This window comes from Pteronotus mesoamericanus, unplaced genomic scaffold, assembly GCF_021234165.1.
Source record: "Pteronotus mesoamericanus isolate MK-2021 breed Mesoamerican mustached bat unplaced genomic scaffold, CSHL_Meso_final scaffold_507, whole genome shotgun sequence".
In the NCBI taxonomy this organism is placed as follows: Eukaryota; Metazoa; Chordata; class Mammalia; order Chiroptera; family Mormoopidae; genus Pteronotus; species Pteronotus mesoamericanus.
In genome coordinates this window covers 15679404-15698618 of record NW_026555319.1, presented here as the reverse complement: position 1 = coordinate 15698618, position 19215 = coordinate 15679404, and the positions used below count along the sequence as shown (strand labels likewise).

The 19215-nt window shown below is 46.5% G+C and overlaps 1 protein-coding gene across 3 annotated transcripts in view; it reads left to right on the top strand.

Moving 5' to 3' along the window:
* Positions 1-19215, top strand: part of AP1B1 (adaptor related protein complex 1 subunit beta 1) — a 45523-nt gene that overhangs the window by 4979 nt on the left and 21329 nt on the right. For 2 of the 3 annotated variants that reach the window (XM_054594184.1, XM_054594182.1), the window contains exons 2-7: positions 9099-9161; positions 12183-12288; positions 15005-15140; positions 15922-16167; positions 17361-17551; positions 18370-18591. In XM_054594184.1, the coding sequence (XP_054450159.1) occupies positions 9125-9161; positions 12183-12288; positions 15005-15140; positions 15922-16167; positions 17361-17551; positions 18370-18591 (938 nt within the window). In that variant the 5' untranslated portion in view covers positions 9099-9124. Of the gene's footprint in view, positions 1-6410; positions 6499-9098; positions 9162-12182; positions 12289-15004; positions 15141-15921; positions 16168-17360; positions 17552-18369; positions 18592-19215 lie in introns of those variants that run through there. The other variant, XM_054594183.1, reaches the window with a different exon arrangement.

Sequence of the window (19215 nt, the reverse complement as noted above, 5' to 3'; positions counted from 1 at the left end):
GCTCTTCACCCTGACAGCTCTTCAGAAAGTGTTCCTATTGCGTAGATGGGAAAACTGAGATGTGGAGCTTTGTTCTGTCGTCTTGGGCCTCTTTCTCCTTGTCTTGATTAGTTTTTTTATTCAGAAGACGCCCTTGTTACTTTTCGTTTCAAGTCCAGAGGAATTTTTCTTTTCTTTTTCCTTTAAATTATAAGAGAAAGTTTATGTAGAAAGCTACAGAGGTCGTAGAAATGAGCCAGCTGGGCTGCGTAGGCTCAGGAAACAAGTTAGGGAGGCAGAAGAAGGGCCCTCGGAGTTTAGGAGAGAGGGAGTGGCAACGTGCCTGGGGGCAAGAAGAGGGGCTGGAAAAGACTTGGGCAGGCTCCCGAGAGGGCGAGGACCCACTTTTCTTTTTCTTGACAGCAGATCTTTCCACACGTTACTGCTTACAGGTAGTTGAGAACTGGCACCTGAGTTTAAAATTAGGTTCTAGAGACTGAGTGGTGATACATCATTTTCATGTGGCATTTGCCTGCCTCTAGTTTCTTTTTCATTTGAAGTTTTAATTGCTAGTGGGTCTCAGGAGATTGATTTTGATCAAACAATTTTCATCCAAATCCCAGGAGGCCCATATCTTGGCAAGCTCATCTAGACAAACTTTCTCTAGGCATGTTACCAAACTTGACATTTCTGCTGACCAAACTGGGTGGACTGGTCCTAAAATAACCTGTCATTCAACATTAAGGGACTCTTCAGATATGTGTGGCAACATATTTTACATACCTTATAGCCTGGAGTGTGTGTGTTTCTGCCAGGGCTTTGTTCAGAGAGGAGGAGGAGTCTTGGTTGACAGAACAGGACATGTGGGACATCATTATGAGACATGGATAGAGTGTTGGCACTACCATTTTCTAACTGTGTGACTCCAAAAAGATGCCATGACCTCTCTGGGCTTCAGTTTCCTCATCTCTAGACTTGCAACTTAATTGATACTCTTTACATAGTGTCCAGCCCATATTGCGCATCTGGCTGACATTACTACTACTGCTGCCACCTTTGTTCTGAATTGTACATCAAGCCTGAAGAAGAGCAGCTTATTTTCTCGTAGTTACTGAACCATCTTGAAAAAGCCTGTTCTTGAGTTTGGTGACTACATTGTCTCAGAGAATAAGTCTGAAATATGGTTTCTCTACTGCTGAGTTACCTTTTAATTCTCAAGTTGGCCTTACCTGTTTTCCTGTCTGTAAAGTGACCTTGAGTATCGACCTGTGAGAACCTTTTCCTTTTTAAAAGGAAACTATCAGACCAGTGAAGAGTGGTGAGTAGAATCATCTTCTCTATGAAAATCCCAGCTTCACAGGGGCCAGGGCAGAATCCACAGCCTGACACAGAATAGGGAAGTATTTGTGGAATAAATCAACCTCTGCATTCGAGACAGAACTGAAATGGCAAAACATGTAGGATAATCGAAGTTTGTCTTTTCTGTTCCAAATGAGGAAACAGTGGCCCCACACTAGCCCATTTTATTCTCTCTTCCTAGTTTAGCCATGACTGCCTTTGAGCTAACATGTGCCTTGGAACAGGTTTCTGAACAGGTATTCATTAGGCAAGGGTTTAACAGTGACAGTTGTCAACACTGAAGTTGGAAGCCACCAACACAGACTTTCAGGGGTCTGTTTTCCCTGCCCAAATATCCCTGAATTCAAAGATGGGTCTTGTCAGCTGGATCAGATCTTGCCAAATACCTCTTTCCCCTTTTCCTTTCCTAACACTTCTCTGGCTGATCTAACAATACCAGTTGTCTCCATAGTGAATTTACTACTCATTCGCTGCGCATGCAGTGTGCTGTCTGTAGCTGCCAACTTCATGCTTCTCATCTGATTGCAGAGCATGGACTATCCTGACATGAATCACTGCCATGAAAGTAGAATAACCCTTATCCTGGCCATTGGTTGGCCATTTGGGGAATTGCTTGGCTTATTACTGTTTGCCTTCCTGCTGAAGACCTAGTGAGATTTGCTGGTCCTGGCTGAATTTTTCTCTTTTGTCCTTTTGGAAACATCTTTTGTCATGCCTCAAAAATGATCATGCTTCATTTCTAGAAAGAACACTCATTGGTGAGGAAATGGGTTTGTCAAAGAATGTAAGGTGTGGAAGGAACTTTATCTGTCATTCATCTGTCAAACTTTGTCTGGTTTTCAAACTCCGTCCCATGGGACAACGGGCTGTCTGAAGGGCCCCCGGTGAGGAAGGGGAGAGTGGAGTGAGCCAGGCTTTAGGCCCCCGCAACCTTATGTCAACCAGAGCAGTCCCACTTTTTTTTTTTTTTTAACAGTTTGAAAGCTAAGAGGGATTTAAAAAGCTATTAATCTTGTTGAATTATCTTATTTCACAATTGGTTAAAGTAAGGCCCAGAGATGGAGGGATTTGCCCAGGATTACACATCTGTTGGTAGCAAAGCTAGCGTTCCTGGCAGCCGTCTTAGCATTGGATCAGCCTTGCCATGTTTGTTGAAAGTTAACTCCCAAACCTTATGTTCCTGGTCTGTCCAGTCATCGTTGTCTGACACTCATCAGGGACTCCTCCTGTCTTGATCTATTATGGGCCCTTAGTTTTGTAGCTCCTCTGGGAACGTGTATTTTCATTCATTTTGTCAGCAAACATTTGGTGAGCTCCTGGAATGTGCCAGGCATAGTGCCAGTCCCTGGGTTGACAGCATTAAACAGGACAGATCTCAAATTAGAGTCATGGGGAGGGCTGTGGAGAAGTACACAACAATTGAGTCAAGTGTCAGGGAGGAGGCGTCTGCCCTCTGGGTCCAGAGAAGGCTCCTCCAGTGCAGCCGTGTTTGAGCTGAGACGGAAAGATGAGCACAGGAAACAGCGTGGTGGATAGATGTACTGTTGTTTTCTAAACTGTGTTATATTTAAGAGAGGTGATACAGGCGCAGGATAGAAAATCCCTAAGATATAAAAAAGCGAATGATGAATGGTCAGTCTCTCACCCATCCCTTGGTAATCCAGCTTCCTTTCTGGAGAAAACCATTATTAACTTCTTTTTTTGTTTACCCTTTTAAGGATAGTCGACGCATTTGCAAACACAGTATTTATGTTTTATTAATATTCACATTTTTCTTTTTTAATAGAAATGGTAGTATACTACATATACTTTTGCATCTTGCTTTTTTCACTTAATGTCTGGGAGAGTTTTCACCTGTAGAACTGCCTCATTCTTTTTCTTGATTGCATAGTATTCCTTATGTCTATAGGCTCTGTCATAATTTTTAAACCTGTCCTCTACGGAACGATATTTAAGGTGTTTACAATATTTTGCTATTACAGAGAATGCTACACAAATAACTATATCTGCATTGTTTTGTACAAATAGAATAAATTGCTAGAAGCAGAATTGCTACATCAAAGTCTAAGTGTCTTTGCAATTTTGATAGCTGTTCTCAAATTACTGTAGGGATTGTGGCAAATCAGACTCTCATTAGCATCATATGAAGTTATCTATTTCCCCACATCATCACCAACATGGAGTGTTATCAGACTTTTGGGTCTTTACCCATCCAGTAGCAGAAGCATGGTATTTCATTATAGTTTCCATTTACATTTCTCTCAATGTAAGTGAGTGTAAACCCTTGTACTTCATTTCTGTGAAGAAGCCACGTTCTTTGCCATTTTTCTATTTGTAGTAACTTTATATATATATATATAAAGGAAAATACACTTTTGTCTGTGAGGTGATGCAATTTTTTGTGTGCGTTTATCATGTCTTTTTTTTTTATTATGCTTTTGTCCATGCAGGAAAGCTTGATTTTTTTAATATAATTGAATTCATAGGTCTTTTAAGACTTCTTGATTTTATGTCATACTCAGAAAGCCTTTATTTCCTCTTGGTTATACAATGTTTTATTTTTATTCTCCAGCATTGAGAGTGTTTTAATTTTAAAAAAGTTAATGTCTGGCCCTGGCTGGTGTGGCTCAGTGGATTGAGCACTGGCCTGCAACCCGAACGGTCGCCAGTTCAGTTCCCAGTCAGGACACATGCCTGGGTTGTGGGCTAGGTCCCCAGTGGAGGGCATGCGAGAGGCAACTGATCAATGTATCTCTCGCACGTTGATGTTTCTCTCCCTCTCTCCTTCCCTTCCTCTCTCTAAAAATGAATAAATAAAATCTTTTTAAAAATTAATGTCTGTATAATTTACATTAAGTGAAACGCTCATCGCTTAACTATCAAGATACAGATAGTTTCTGTCACCCCTAGTATTTTTTTAATTAATTAATTAAGTAATTAATTTTTTAATCCTCATCTGAGGACATTTTTCCATTGCTTTTTTTTTTTTTTTGAGAGTGAAGACAGGAGAGAGGAAAAGAGAGAGAGAAACATAGATGCGAGAGAGAAGCATTGATTGGTTGCCTTCCATACACACCAACATACATGCCCTGACTGGGAATAGAACCCGTGACCTTTTGGTTAGGGGATGATGCTCCAACTAACTGAGCCACACCAGCCAGGGCGTCCCTAGAACCCTTTAGGACCCCCTTCAAATCAGTCCTTCCCACCTAGAAGCATCTACTGATCTGACTTCTGCCACCATAGGTTAGTTTTGCTTCTACTTCGTATTCGAGAATTTCATATAAATGGAGCCCCACAATATTTACAGTGTTTATTTTAGATTCTTTATGTTTATATGCTTTCATTCTCACATTATCTCATCAGAAGACATATGTGATATCAGTAGAGCAGCAGGTGGTGATATCCTCATTTTCAAGAGGAGAAAATGAATTATAGAGAAGACAGCTGTAACTTAAGTTCAGTACTCTCCTTTAAAAATTATTAATTGTTATTATTAGCAATTTTGAGAGCTAGAGAAAAGTTGAAATATATTTAGTACTCATTTTCTTAATGTGTTTTTTATAGATTTAAATTCATTTCATTAGCTTAAAACACAGAAAGATATTCTTTATTCCTGGTTCATAAATTTATATTTAGATATGCCAAGACTTTCTTTTTTATTAAACTTAACCCTAAGTCCAGTGGCTAAAGTCCAAAACAATCCAAAGTCTTTAACGGGGAATATTCTCATGAGTTTCTTCCCTTCCCTTTTCTTCTAGGAGCCCTTTTTTTTTTTTTACGCTCTTAGATTACATTGCATGGTGTATCCCTGGCTGCTTTGTCAGTGATTCTCACCAAGACCTCTTTTTTGACTCTAGAAAACATAAGAGAAAACTGCTCTATTTCTGATTTATTTCTCATTTCCTGTTTTTTAAAACCTAGTGGCAGGAGGAAGCAGGCATGTCAGAAGATTATTTAAAAAAAAAAAAAAAAAACAGGAACTGGTTCTGGATTGTGGCATCAAAGTCATCTTCCAAGGATGGGTGTGGGAAGGTAGACTGAAAGGTGAGGACCGCAGTAGAGGCTCCTGTCCAAACCAGTCCTTCCAGGTGTGCTCCTCTTTTAGTCTGGACTGTGCCATCTCTTGAGCCATTCTTTGGCCTGTACCTGCAGCAGTTGAGGGGTATTCCAGCCCAGAATGCTGTCTTCCTAGCAAAAGTGATTTATTACACTGGCCAGAGCAATTTCCAAGCCAAAAGTTTGTCCAGTTTTACTGTTTTTTGAATGCACCCTGCCAGTTTCAAAGATGGAATCCAAATCCTAAGCTTTTTCTTGCCTCAGTGGTCTGCCTGCTTTCCGTTGTGGCTCAAGTACCCAATCAGATTCAATCAGAACAAGGTCTTAACCCCTTGGGCCTCCATTGGTAGGGGTGTGGCCCTGTGGTGGCAGCTCAGCAGTGCCATCACGGTCTTTCCCGTGGCATCTGCGAGTCTGAGCTCCTTCAGGACTGAACTGTAGGGTGTTTTTCCATTCCTGCAGAGAGAATGAAAATTCTCTCTTGCACTGACATCCAAGAGGCAACTGCAGTGAAAGGACACAAGGAGATAGTCACCCTCAGTAGATCAACAGCGCGCATGTGATCTTTCACAGTGAGATGAGGTTTTTAAGTCTGTGTGGGGTGGCTTTGCAAAAGCGTTTCACTTCTCTTCACCTCCTCATTCTCCTCTACTTTAATTTCCTGGATATAAAACAACTTCAGAGGGATACAGTTTCTACATCAGCAGTCCCAGTGGGCCCTCTGCAGAGGGATCTGCGAAATAGATACTGCAGAGAAGAGGCAGCCAGCGTGCCGGGTGGCAGTGTAAGTTTGTCAGCACATAGTTGCTTAGCACCTGTAAAAGGAAGAGTGTCATCGGAAGCTCAGCACTGTAGGGGTATCAGCAGCTGTGGTGGTTTGACTTGACTGACTGCAGTTCTCCTTTTTTTAACCTCCCAACCCCTCACCCTTTTCTCCACCTGGGTGGCAGCATGCGGCATAGATTCAGCACCAGCAGGCTGTGTTCTGGGAATTTAATGCCCTGAGTGTTGTGTTGTGCCTGCAGATCAGGGGAAGACCTGACAGCCTCCTCTGCTGGAGAAGGAAGAATTTCTGGGTAGTGCTGAAGTTAGACGTCTAAGGTAGTTTTTGCTTTGTTCACTTTGATTTCCTTCTAGATTTAACTTTGTATGTTACTTTCTGTGATATTTTTGGCCTGTGGTTTTTAGCCCCCTTTTCCTTCACTGGTCCCGCTTCTTAGACTAAACTTAACCCTGAGAAATAGGGCACACGTCTGTTTTGGATACCTCTGCCCATATGCTCTCAAGTCTGTGACTTCCGAAGCCATGCAGCCCTTTATTTTCTGATAGATAATCTCATCATCTTGTTTTCCTGCTCCTTCTCAGCGCTTCAGAAAGAATCTCTAGGTTGATGAGGTTTCTCTGAGAAAATGATTTTATGTGTGCTCAAAAGAAAATTGTTTTTAATGTAAGTAAACTCCTATAAGAAACCAATGCCAAATAGTTACATAACAGAGCTGTCAGAGAGCAGTCAGGCTCGCTGGGATTTCCAGTGGTCCCTTTTCATTTCTTTGAACAACTGTCTACTGACCACTGGCCACACGTGGAGCCCTGGGCCAGGCCTGAGCGGGGAGGATGAATGGAGCTGTGGACCAGATCCACGTGAGTCCTCCCTTTGTGCCTCTGCCTACAGCCCTGACTCCTGTTGCCAGGACTGGCAGTTAGAGTCCCCGTTGTGGGACCGGCATCACCAGGCGCAGCGCTCTCTTCTGTTTTCCACAGCTCCCATGCAAAAGTACTGTCATCCCCTTTCAGCCTTGCAAAGCAGAAGGAAAGAGAATTCTGTCTTTTTCTAAATATCGTTTTGTCAGCCACGCCTTCATTTCTTTCTCTTCATGGGATCCACACAGGACTTAAGGCAGCCCCAAGACAGTACATACTTGTTTTCCACTGATTACTGAAACAAAAGCCTGTGGGTGTTCCGTTTGGGGGACAGCCCTGTTGCTATCCTGCCCTGAGTATAAGCGTAGCCTGGAAAAATACAGTTGGACTGAAAAGGAGCTATGTTGGCTTTGTTTCCAGAGACTTTGAAGCGATCCTTGACCCTTCACACCCGTCTGACCAGTAGCGCTCTCTCCCCCACATAGTAATGAAGGAAGATGTTAATGGGTTACATATCTGAGCCTCTTCAGTAGAGGCAACAGAAGGGACAAAATGAGTGAGTTTTCTGCATTCCAATGTCTGTTTTAAAGGAAGTGAGTTGTGTGGAGTTTTTAACCATGTGAAACTACAGGTGGGACTGGAAGGCTGCACTCGAAAGTGTCATGGGTATTTTTCAACTAAGTCCTTAGCCACTGTTAGGGCTCTATCCTCCTTCTCATGTCAGGGAAGCACAATTCCTTCATCAGTAGAGCACAGGTGCTGAGCTCAGGGGCCCTAGTGTGGTCTTCTAGTCCAGCCACTTACAAGCCATGTGACTTTGGGCAAGTTTTTTTAACATCCCCAAGCCTCGGTTTTCTCATCTGTGAAAAAGGGGTTAAATGCAGTTACCTTTTTGGTAGGTTAGAGAATGTGTGTAAAGCCCCTGGCTTTAATAGGGCCTCGGTTAATGATAGCTTCTTAATAAATGTTAGAACAATCCCAGAAGCCTCTGCCCTGTATCCAGGGCACATGGCTCCTTCCCATGCAGCTTCTTTCATTGTTCTTCTCTTGGCCAAGAAGACCTAGTGAGGTTAAGTGCCCAGTAAATGTTTGTTGAGTAAACCAGTGGGCCTGGGTACTTTCTCTGTCCCATTGCCTTAGAACAGCACTTCGCACTCTTAAGTTTTACACTAGGGAATATCCTGAGAGATGCTTGGAGAAAATGCCATTCCTGCAATGCATTGGGCAATGCTATAGAGCGTGCAGTGCAGATTCTAGCCCTCTGTACAGGTGAGTAATGCAAATCACTGTTAGAGAAACTTGGAAAAGTTGGGAAGAGAATAAATCTCCTTATCTTTTTAAACTCGGCCTGTTCCAATCTCATTTGACTCTATAAGGCAATGATAGTACTTCTGTGAGGCTGTGGTGAGGCTTTAATGAATTAACATGTGCAGAGCACTTAGAACACTGCTGAGCAGAGTGAGCACCAGAAAGGGCCTGCTAAACCATGATTGTTAGGTGCTTTTTACTCTGTGGCTCCTTCAGAGTCTTTAGCCAATCCCTTACTGATGGATATTTAAGTTTCCAGCAGTGTGTTATTATGGATAGTGCTGCAGTAAAACCCTTATATCCTGTGCAGATACTTCTGTGGGAGAGATTCCTAGGACTAGAATAGGGTCAAAGATATGCACATTGAAAAATTTGATAGATCCTTCAGAATTACCCTCCAAAATCTGATCAGCCATTAACTAACCATTCATTTGCCCAGTAAAGAGATAAGAAGCTATCTTCGGGAGGTGGGGAGAGGTAGAAGAGGTTAAAGGGAGATAAATAATCATGGAAGGGGACTTACAATGGTAAACACACAATACAGTATACAGGTGATGCATTATAGAATTGTACACCTGAAACTTATGTAATTTTATTAACCAATGTCACCCCAACAAATTCAGTTAAAAAAAAAAAAGCCATCTCCCCATACCACATGTGTGCTGGGTCCTTCTCTCCTCTTCCTCCTGTGCCCTGTCACTGAAAATGGAATGAGGCCCGATGGACAGTCACCCCTCTCTTCTGTCTTGCAGAGTCTGGCCACAGATAAGGAACCAAAATGACTGACTCAAAATACTTCACCACAACCAAGAAAGGTACAGTTTGTTTCACTGTGGGGTCTTGTCCTACTCTTTCCCTGCCCAGCCCTTCTGCTTGCTCCCTGCCGGGATGGGGAGTTGGGGTAGGTGGTGGGGGGCCTGGAATCAAGTGGTGGGAATTACCCAGAGCATCTCTTAACCCTGTGGATCCAGAGTATTGAACTGTTGATGGTGTAAGAAACTAACCACTTCTTTTAGAATTCAAGAAGGGAAAATCGTCAGCTTGAAGTGTAGAGAAAAAGCACTTTTTTGTTTCCCAGGGCTTAAGATTGTTAAATATGATAATTTTTTTTCCTAGAAGAAGGAGGGCGCACAGTGCTGTCAGCAGCCTCATAACAATACGTGTGTGCTTATCCTTAAGCACATGTTTTATGTGGTCGAAGTCACAGTTTATATCCTGTTTTTCATTTGACATTATCATAAACGTTTCCCCACAGTTCTGACAACTCAGACTTAGTCTATTGAGTTGCTGCACTGGAATTTGCTAAGCTTGTCTTACTTACATTGTTGCATATCGTAGTTTCTGCTTTTCGGGAAATGGGGGTTGTTGTAGCAGCTGACAAATACGCTTTGACCCTGTAAGCATCTACTGACTGGCACTTCCTTCCTCCCTCCTTCCTTCCAAGCGATACTGACACACGGCCGCTGACCAGATGAAAAGAGCTGAGCCAGGACATGAAGTCTGCCCCTCCTCGGGCATTTCATTTATTGGTTCAGCCAGTTCTTATTGAACACCTTCTGTGTGCATTAGAGGAGACAGACAGGCTCTAAGCTGGCTTTGCTTGTGGTTGAGCAGAGAAGACAGTTTATTAAGTAGTAATGACTCTAAAGGCCTGGTGGGTGCTATGATAAGGGAAGTGCTGGAGGCTGCGGGAGGGCCCTGGGCGGACCTAGCTAGATAAAGAGGGTGTGGGGAAGGGGAGCGGAGCTGATCAAGTGCTCTGCCTATGGCGCGTGCGGGGAAAGAAAGCAGCTGGGCACAAGTTACTGAAGAGTGTGAAGGAAGGTTGGAAAGGTGCAGGGTTCCGTGATGCAGGGCCTGGTGAGCCAGGCCAGAAGGGGCGAACTTAGTGCTGAATGTGTTGGGTTGTCAGGGGTGGGGATTTTTGTGGGTTTTCTTTTGAGGACAATGTCTATAGAGAGATACCTGGATCTAAATTTGACATCAGTGATGGTTTTAAGCACAGGAAGGTCCGAGGCAGACTCAATAAAGGATTGAAGGGAGTGAAGCGGGGAGGAGGCAGGAGACCAGCAAGAGACGGAGGTGATGGGTGAGGGTGCCTGAGCTAGCGGGGTGGCAGAGGGGTGGAGAGAATCAGGTGCCTCGTATGTGGCTGAGGAGGCAGGTTTGCTGACTGAGGAAAGAGGCATTCGGATGCAGGCAGATCTCAAGGTCACCTCATCAGCCTTCGTAGGGCAAAGTTGACTCAGGCCTAGACCCATCAATTGATGGCCAGTTGTACCGAAACTGGCCAAAGGTTTCAAGCAACACAGGGACAGCCCTGCAGCAGGGCCCAGGGTCAAAGTCATCATGGTCTGTTGGATTCCACAGCTTGGAGATAGGACCCCCACACTCTCTTGGAGGAGAAGAAGGGTATGGGTTCCTTCAGCCCTACAGGGCCATGAATTTGAACTGCAAGGACTGCAGATTCTTCCTGGCTCTCTTGAGCAATACCCTCATGTTGGCCTTGCCCTTGTCTGTGCTGTGTGTTTGTTCTTAATTAACCTTGTTTGCAAGTCCTTTAATGAACACCACATTGTTCAGTCATGATAAAAACCTGCCAAGTTTTCTTTTTCTCACTATAAATCTGTCTAGAGCTTCCTTAGCGCTTTTGTCCCACATGATAGTCTGCTTCACTCCCATCCCAAATAACTTGAGAAGGAAGTCTTATTTCTTCTAAAGAGATAGCCAAGGCAGAGGGTCATGCAGCAAATTAATAATAATAGTAGTGGCCACCCTTAATGCAGGCCAGTGAGTGCCAGGCACTGAAACGAGCGGTTCACATCCGAGTGTTAAATGGGAGAGTTCAGTGCCCCTGTCAAGGTAGAGAGGACAGACAGGAAAAGAGGCCCTGCGAAGCAAAGCACGTGTCCTGGGTCAGTCTTCACATAGGAGCTTTGGAGCTAGCAGAGCTGGGTTGAATCTTGGCCCTGCCTCTTACTAGCTATGTGTCCTTGGGCAAGTTACCGAACATCTTACCGCCTCCATTTGCCCATTTATAAAATGGGGGGAATGCAGAGTTGTAAGGATGAAATGAGAAAAAGTGTGGGAAGAAGCTAGTGTGGGACTTGGCTTAGAGAAGAGCTCAGGAAATGGTGGTGGCTTCTGTTGTAAGAGCCAGAGGCCTGTCACTCCAAAGTCTGCCCTTTTTATCTTTTCCTAGGGTTATTGAGGTCCGGACCACCTCTCCATGGCGGAGCCCCAAGCACTCCTCCTTCCTCATTTGCTTTTTCCAGATCATCAAGTTCTTCAGAACAGTTTATTGCGTGTTAGATAGAGCCCTGTGGGGCAACTGAATTCCCATTTTCAGAGCTGAGCAACCACTTGTGGCTCAGGAAGTGAAACCCTGAGTGAGCTGTTTAACTGGAGGTTCTAGGAGAACAGGAAAGGCTAAGTGTGGGAATCCCACCCTCTCCCCACAAACCTTAAGTCCCCAGACTTCATTATGTACTACCTTGAGGGTTTTGGGTAAAGGTGGCTGAGGAGGACTTTGCTTCACTCTGTATGTTTTTAACCATCTGGCTGTGCAAATCGTGCCTTTATGCTATTTGTCTCCCTCAGAACCCTTTGTCACTTTCATGGTTTGTCTCTCTTTAATCCAATGTGACCTCCAAGCTTCCATCTTGATAATTCCTTGTTTCTCTCTTCTGCCTGCCCCACTCAAGGCCAGGCGCCTACAGCTGGCAGCATGGAGTGTCTTAGCTGCCTCCCTCCCACTCTTTTGGAAGTTGGGCACTGGGAATCACCCTCTCCTGGGCAGGTGGGAATGGATCGCTCATGCCGGCCTTCTTTTTCAGGGGAGATCTTCGAGCTGAAGGCAGAACTCAACAGTGACAAGAAGGAGAAGAAGAAGGAGGCAGTGAAGAAAGTGATTGCATCAATGACAGTGGGCAAAGATGTCAGGTGTGTGGGAATAGGCCGAGTGGCAGAAGTCCAATTCACATCTCTTCTTTAGGGCATCCTTAGGGACCTATGTCTTCCCTCATCTAGCTCCCTTCACAGACCTCCTTTCCAAACATAGGGCTTTATTTTTAAAGGGGTCGTGAGCTCAAATGTTGGTGGGGCCAGGCAGGAATGGAGTGAGTGAAGTGGACGAGTTCGAAAAGACAACAAGTGATGAGGTGGATGTCGCACGAGCCCAGACAGAAAACCCCAGCTGGGCAGGAGAAGAAACCCAGTGTGGCCTGGCCTCCTGGTTTTCCAAAAGAATGCAAAGTTGGATTTTTCATTCTAAATTTCCCTGCTTTGGATTGCCAGGTGATAGTAAACAAAGAAGTGAAAACTGCTCACAGGAAACACACTTGCAGATTGAATTTGTTAAATTTGGTGCCTGTTTGCAGCCTCTGGTTTGCACCTGATTGCCTGAACAGAGCATGTAAAACTGCTGCCACACCTTTGTTCATGCTTTGCTCCTTTCTGGAATGTCCCTTTCCCCTTTCCGTGTATCCAGCCTATCTTTCCATCTTTTAAAATCCATTCAGGGATTCCCTGCTGCCTTTCTCATCAACCCCACCCAATGCCCTGAACACATAGCATTTTCTCTATGTTCCTGTCACCATCACTAATTCTAGACTATTCTCCTCTTATGTGTACTTGTGTTTACCTGCCCGCCACATTGTGAGGTCTCCAAGGGCAAGGACTGGATTTTATAACAACTTAACACTTGCACAGTGTTTGAGAGTCTGCAGAAAACTTTCAGACGTTTGCCCAGCAGTTCCCTATAATTCCTATATTCTAGGTAATGATATTTTTACTGCCAAAGAAGCCAGATAAAGAAGGAATACAGTGACTGCCCAACGATCGCATGGTTCATGGCAGAACTGGGACTCAGGCCTGGCCCCTCTGAAATCCATATCCAGGTGTCTTTCGCCCATCCCCTCTCCTCTCTGCCCGCGTGGTATCCAGCCCTGTTCTTCATAGGCCTGAGTGCGCACGTGGAGCAGCTGCCCCATTCGGGGCCCACAGCAGGATCACACTGCTCCAGACTTCTCCACAGACCGCCCCACCCCACTGCCACCCTCTGCAGGCATTTCCTGACAGCACCCCAGGAGAAACAGTTCTCCTGAGGGACCTGCTGAACTGAAGACAGGGTGGCAAAGAGATCTGGCACCTGCTGGAAAACCAGGCCTCCTTCCAAATCACATTCCTTCCAGGGCAAAACCACTCTCCTTCACCTAGAACACCACTGTCACCTCCACACAGAGGAAGGTGTCCTCTTTGTCCTACATCTCAAATGATCTTGTGCCGATGTGACAGCTCAAGAGAGCAAGTAGGCTCATCAGCTGTTTCCCGCCTTCCCCTCTCCCCTTTCTTTCTGGTGTGTTACTTCCAAGGTGATTAATCGTCTTCCAAGACAGTTGGTCCATTTCAGTACCGACTGGTCTCCTGCCTATTGCGGCACTGGAAATTAACTCTGACCTCTTAAGTGTCTGTGTTATACCATGTCCTTATCCATGAAATCACAGGACTTGAGAAAGGAGGTGATAATTCCAGAGAAAGAAAATTGATCTCTAACCATATTTCACATCTCAAGGGGCCTGTGACTCTGGGACTGTGGGTACCATGTTGCGGAGGATTCACCCAGAATAACAGCAGTCCTAAACACGGGCTTTGGAGTGCCCAGGCAGGTTATTTGACATTTGTGAGCCTCATATTGTCTTCTATAAAATGGGGACAATCCCCTGGCTTCTTGGGGCTGTTAAATGACAGCAAGTATACGGGTAAAGCTCTTAGTGCCAAGCCTTGCATATAGCACATGCTCTGTACATGCTGAGCTGGTTTTAATTTTATTTTTTTTAAGATTTTATTTATTTTTTAAAAGATTTTATTCTTAGAGGGAAAGGGAGGGAGAGAATCAATGTACAAGAGAAACATTGATTGGCTGCCTCTCACATGCCTTCAACCAGGGACATGGGCCACAACCCAGACACGTGCCCTGAACGAGAATCGGACTGGCGACCTTTTGGTTTGCAGGACCACACCCAATCCAATGAGCCACACCAGTCAGGGCCTGAGCTGGGTTTTTTGGGCACCTGAGCTGGCCCCTTGTGGTAAAAACAGCACGTTCCATCTCTGCTTCCCTACAACCAGTAGCCTAATATAATGGGCCACGTTAAGTACCAGGGGAAGGAAAAACAATCATTTTCATTTATTTAGCACCTGCCAGATGTCAAGGACAAGATACCTTACGTATGTTGTCTTTAATTATCACAAGGGCCCTGTGAAATGGAGTTGTGTTGAACCTTTGTTGCAAATGAGGAGACTGAGACTCGAGGTTGGGGCGGGGTAAAGGAATTTTCCCAACCTCAGGCAGCCAGCAAGAGGCAGCGCTGGGTTTTAGCCAGGTCTGATGGGTGCCAGTGGTTATGTTTAAACTCTGGGAAAAGAACAGAGGACTTTTTTTGCTTTTAAAATCTCTCTTTGGAATTCTGTTTCTACCAATAGGTGTTCAGGGTAACAGGACATAGTTAATGTTGTTTCTCCCTTTTGCTAGGAGGTCCTGTTAATCTTTCTCCTTCACTCCTATTCACTGTTTCCTCCCCTCCACTATTAGCTGCTTGAAAAATCTTCCTCTTCCTTTCTTGGCCTTCCCCACACTGACGCCATTTTGACCTTCTAGTGCCCTCTTCCCCGATGTGGTAAACTGTATGCAGACGGACAACCTAGAGCTGAAGAAGCTGGTGTACCTGTACTTGATGAACTATGCCAAGAGTCAGCCTGACATGGCCATCATGGCTGTCAACACCTTTGTGAAGGTGAGTGAGACCTTGGTGAGAGGGAGAGGTTTGGGTGCTCACGGCTCCATCTCCCCTTGATTTCCTGGGGTGAGGCACTAGGCCCTGGGTAGAAATACTCAGGCTCCTTTTCAGACTCTCTGACTCCCAGCCCGAGGGCTTCATCTTCCAGCAGAGGGCTCCCACTCTCCAGAAAATCAGATGGTGCAGACCGTGCTAACATATTCCACATGAAGTTGCACGAGGCCTGTGGATCCCCGAGTGCCACTGGGGTGAGCCATTGCCTGTGTCCTTTACCAGGGCAGGATTCAGCAAGTGTCTGGAGAGCTTCTGTGTTTCCCTTCTAGACTTTACTCCTTTCTGCATAGTCTGTCCTCCAGATTGAGGAGCAAGCAGACACTTGGATTGTCAGCTCTGTGCACCTTTAGAACCTTGGCTCCCCTACCCACATCGATGCCCAGATGTGGGCAAATGAAGGGTTCTGTGTCCGAGTGGAAAGATCGAAGGTTGTGGTGCTGGATGGATGTGGGTAGGAATCATAGCTCCACTATGTGACTGGGTGAGCTCCCAACCGTCCTGAGAGCCTCAGCTCCCTCACCTGTAAAACAGGAAGAGTGTTGTGTGTCTGCTGTGATGATCAGAGCAACACAGCACAAAGGCCCAGCACAGTATCTGGCATATGCTAGGTGCCCATACATGGCACTTTTGATGCTGTAGGCCACAGTTGGTGGGAGATCCCATAGCAGCTGTCTGATGTTGCTCAGCACACCCCTGCCTCCGGCCAATGGCCGGTTCCCCTCAGGACTGTGAGGACCCCAACCCCCTGATCCGGGCCCTGGCTGTGAGGACCATGGGCTGCATCCGTGTTGACAAGATCACAGAGTACCTCTGCGAGCCACTCAGGAAGTGCCTGAAGGATGAGGACCCATACGTTCGCAAGACAGCGGCTGTGTGTGTGGCCAAGCTTCATGACATCAATGCCCAGCTCGTAGAGGACCAGGGCTTCCTGGACACACTTAAAGACCTCATCTCCGACTCTAACCCCATGGTAAGCTGCTGCCACCCACTGTGCCACCTCCACCACTTCCTGGGTTTCTAGGGAAGACCTTAGATTGACCATCCACCAGACATCCATCCCCTAGTTCCTGTAAGTCAGAGCCTTGCTGGGTGGGGTCATTGTTTTTGTGCCTGCAGTGGTTTAGGCACCACCTTTGGAGACAGCTAGACCTGGATTCCCTTCTTCATGCCCTCTGTAACAAGCCGTGTGACTTTCGCAAACTGCCCTACCTTCCAGATCCCTCTTCTTCATCAGTAAGATTGATCTAATTCAGCATAGTTGGCCGGAGTGCTGTGAGGCTTAAGCTATAAAGGTAATGTGTTTGGTACAGCCTGGCACACAGTGGCCGTACCTTCTGATCTAGTGCCCTCCTTCCGATCACTGTCATTGTCACTGTCTTCTCACCAAGATTATCTCTGAGCTCTGAATGCTTTACGCACCTAGAGGTCACCCTGGATGTAGCATAGCCTGGATGACAGGCACCAGGGTGTAGCTGGGAGCAGAATTTGTCTCCTCAAACAGCGGTGCCAGCAGTTTGGAGGGCCGTTTGGCAAGCCCTGTTTGATATGAAATGTGCAAAACCCTCAGCCCACCCGGCCCACTCTGTGTCCTGCAGAAACAGAGTACACCCAGGCACCGAGTGGCCAGTACAGGGAGGACCATCGGAACACTGTTTGTCATAGGGAAAAGTTGAAAACCATGCGGAACACATGTCAAAACAGCTGCCCTGGTGAAAATGGATTGGGAGCCCAGAGCTCACCCAGCAAGCCTCTCTGTACTCTGGCCCCCAAGTGTTCCCGGCAGCCCCCGCAGGGCTCTGCAGGGATCTCCTGGCTCTGAGAAGCACTGCTGTCATCCCCGGAAGTGAGCTGTTGTAGCAGGTAGATGGGGGCTGTGTGTGAGGTAGCTGGTAATGCTTTCTGTGGCCAGGCACCTGCAGCTGGATCTTTCCTTTGTTTCCCCTTGTCTTTTTTCTATAATGGCAAGTGCATTTATTTTAGTTCCAGTTCACTGAGGACTCAGTAGAGTGAATGCTTAAAGTGGGACTTTGTGCTCCAGACCCTGCCCATCAGGTCATTTTTCTCAGGATATTCAACCTCTGACCGGCCAGCATCATTAGCCCCACTGCCCCCTGGCCTGTGAGCAATGCCCCCAGCCTCTGCCTCTTTCACCCTCTCAACCAGGTGGTGGCAAATGCAGTAGCTGCCCTCTCAGAGATCGCCGAGTCTCACCCCAGCAGCAACCTCCTCGACCTGAACCCTCAGTCCATTAACAAGCTCCTGACAGCCCTGAATGAATGCACTGAATGGGGCCAGATCTTTATCCTGGACTGCCTGGCCAACTACACGCCCAAGGATGACCGGGAGGCCCAGAGGTGAGCAGGCTGCCCCTTGCTTGCCAGCCCCGCAGAGGCTGGTCCCCAGGGGGTCTCTAACCGTGAGCTGGGCCTCAGGCCTCTATTGGCCTCCTTCCCAGGGCCTTGTCCCACAAACCATCCTCAGACACAACTCAAGGGAGGCCAGGGCCAGGCTGTCAGTGGTGCTCCTTCAAGCAGTCAGCTCACTGATCATTGTGGGCAAGGGCAGGAGCCAGGACCTGACCTGGGACTGACAGAGACCCTGGTCACCTTGGGCTGAGTGAAGGAGGTGGATAGCATCAGAGCCACCATTCATTGAATTCTTCCTGGGTATCCGGGGCTCTGCTGGTGCTTCCCCTGCATTTCGTAATCCTTAAAGCGCCTCTGTGAAGGCGGTCCCATCACTGTCCCCATTTTACAGGTAAGGAAACTCCACTTAGAGAGATGGAAGGCATCATGCAGGTCACCAAGCTCAAGTTCCCCTGACCCTTAGTCCTAACCAACATGATATTCTGCCTCTTTTGAATGCCTTCACATCAGGGGAAGGGAAGGAGTTGACATTTATCAAGTATTTGCTACATGCCAGACACTATGCTTGTGCTTTACACGCATTGTCTCATTTAAGCCCCAGTGACTTTGTGAAGTTGGCGTCATCTCCATTTTCTAGGTGAGGAAACTGAGGCTTAGAATGTTTTTCAAATACTTGGGGTCAGTTTACAAGCAGCAAAACGAGGATCTATATCTTCCACTACAAGAAGCATGCTATCCTGATAACTGAAAGCAGGGTGTTTTCCCTTGTCTGTCTCTCCTCTTTATCCCCTTGGAACGGACCTCAGCATCTGTGAGCGGGTCACCCCCAGGCTCTCCCATGCCAACTCTGCTGTGGTGCTGTCCGCTGTGAAGGTGCTGATGAAGTTTATGGAGATGCTATCCAAGGACCTGGACTACTATGGCACGCTGCTCAAGAAGCTGGCGCCACCCCTGGTCACACTACTGTCAGCTGAGCCTGAGCTGCAGTATGTGGCCCTGCGCAACATCAACCTCATCGTGCAGAAAAGGTACCAGGACTGCCGCGCACGTGCACTGTGTACTCCTGTGGATTCTGCTGCTGGGAACAAGGCTCTGAAGGGGAACTGACATGTCCCATGAAGGAAGTCTCAATAGCTTACAGAGGTCCTCAGCCAGGGATGACTTTGTCCTCCAGGGGACATTTGACAGCATCTGGAGACATCTTTGGTTGTCACAGCTGGTGTCTAGTGGGTAGAAAGGCCAGGGACGCTGCTTAACATCCTGCAATGCACAGAACAGAGAACTGTTTCATCCATAATGTCAGTAGTGCTGAGGTTGAGAAACCCTGGCTTAGCTTAACCAGGGGGCAGGCCAGGTAAAGGCTAACGTGGTTCTTCTTAACCACAGGCAATGGATGGCCCTACAGTCCGCAGAGCCCTCCGGAAAGGGGGTGTAAGATTTTATGTGTGTACATGCATTTTTCCTGGGGACAGAGTCTGTTGCTGTAGTCAGATTCCCTGAGGTTGGAGGACTCTAGGTGGTGAGGTGCTATGGACTTCGCATCAGCCTCGGGGCTGGAGGAGGCGTATGTCAAAGTTGCTCAGAATGCTGTGCAGCCTGTTTCGTCCTCCCCATGGAAACAATTGCGGCAGGAAGCCACTGCTGCTAAGGGA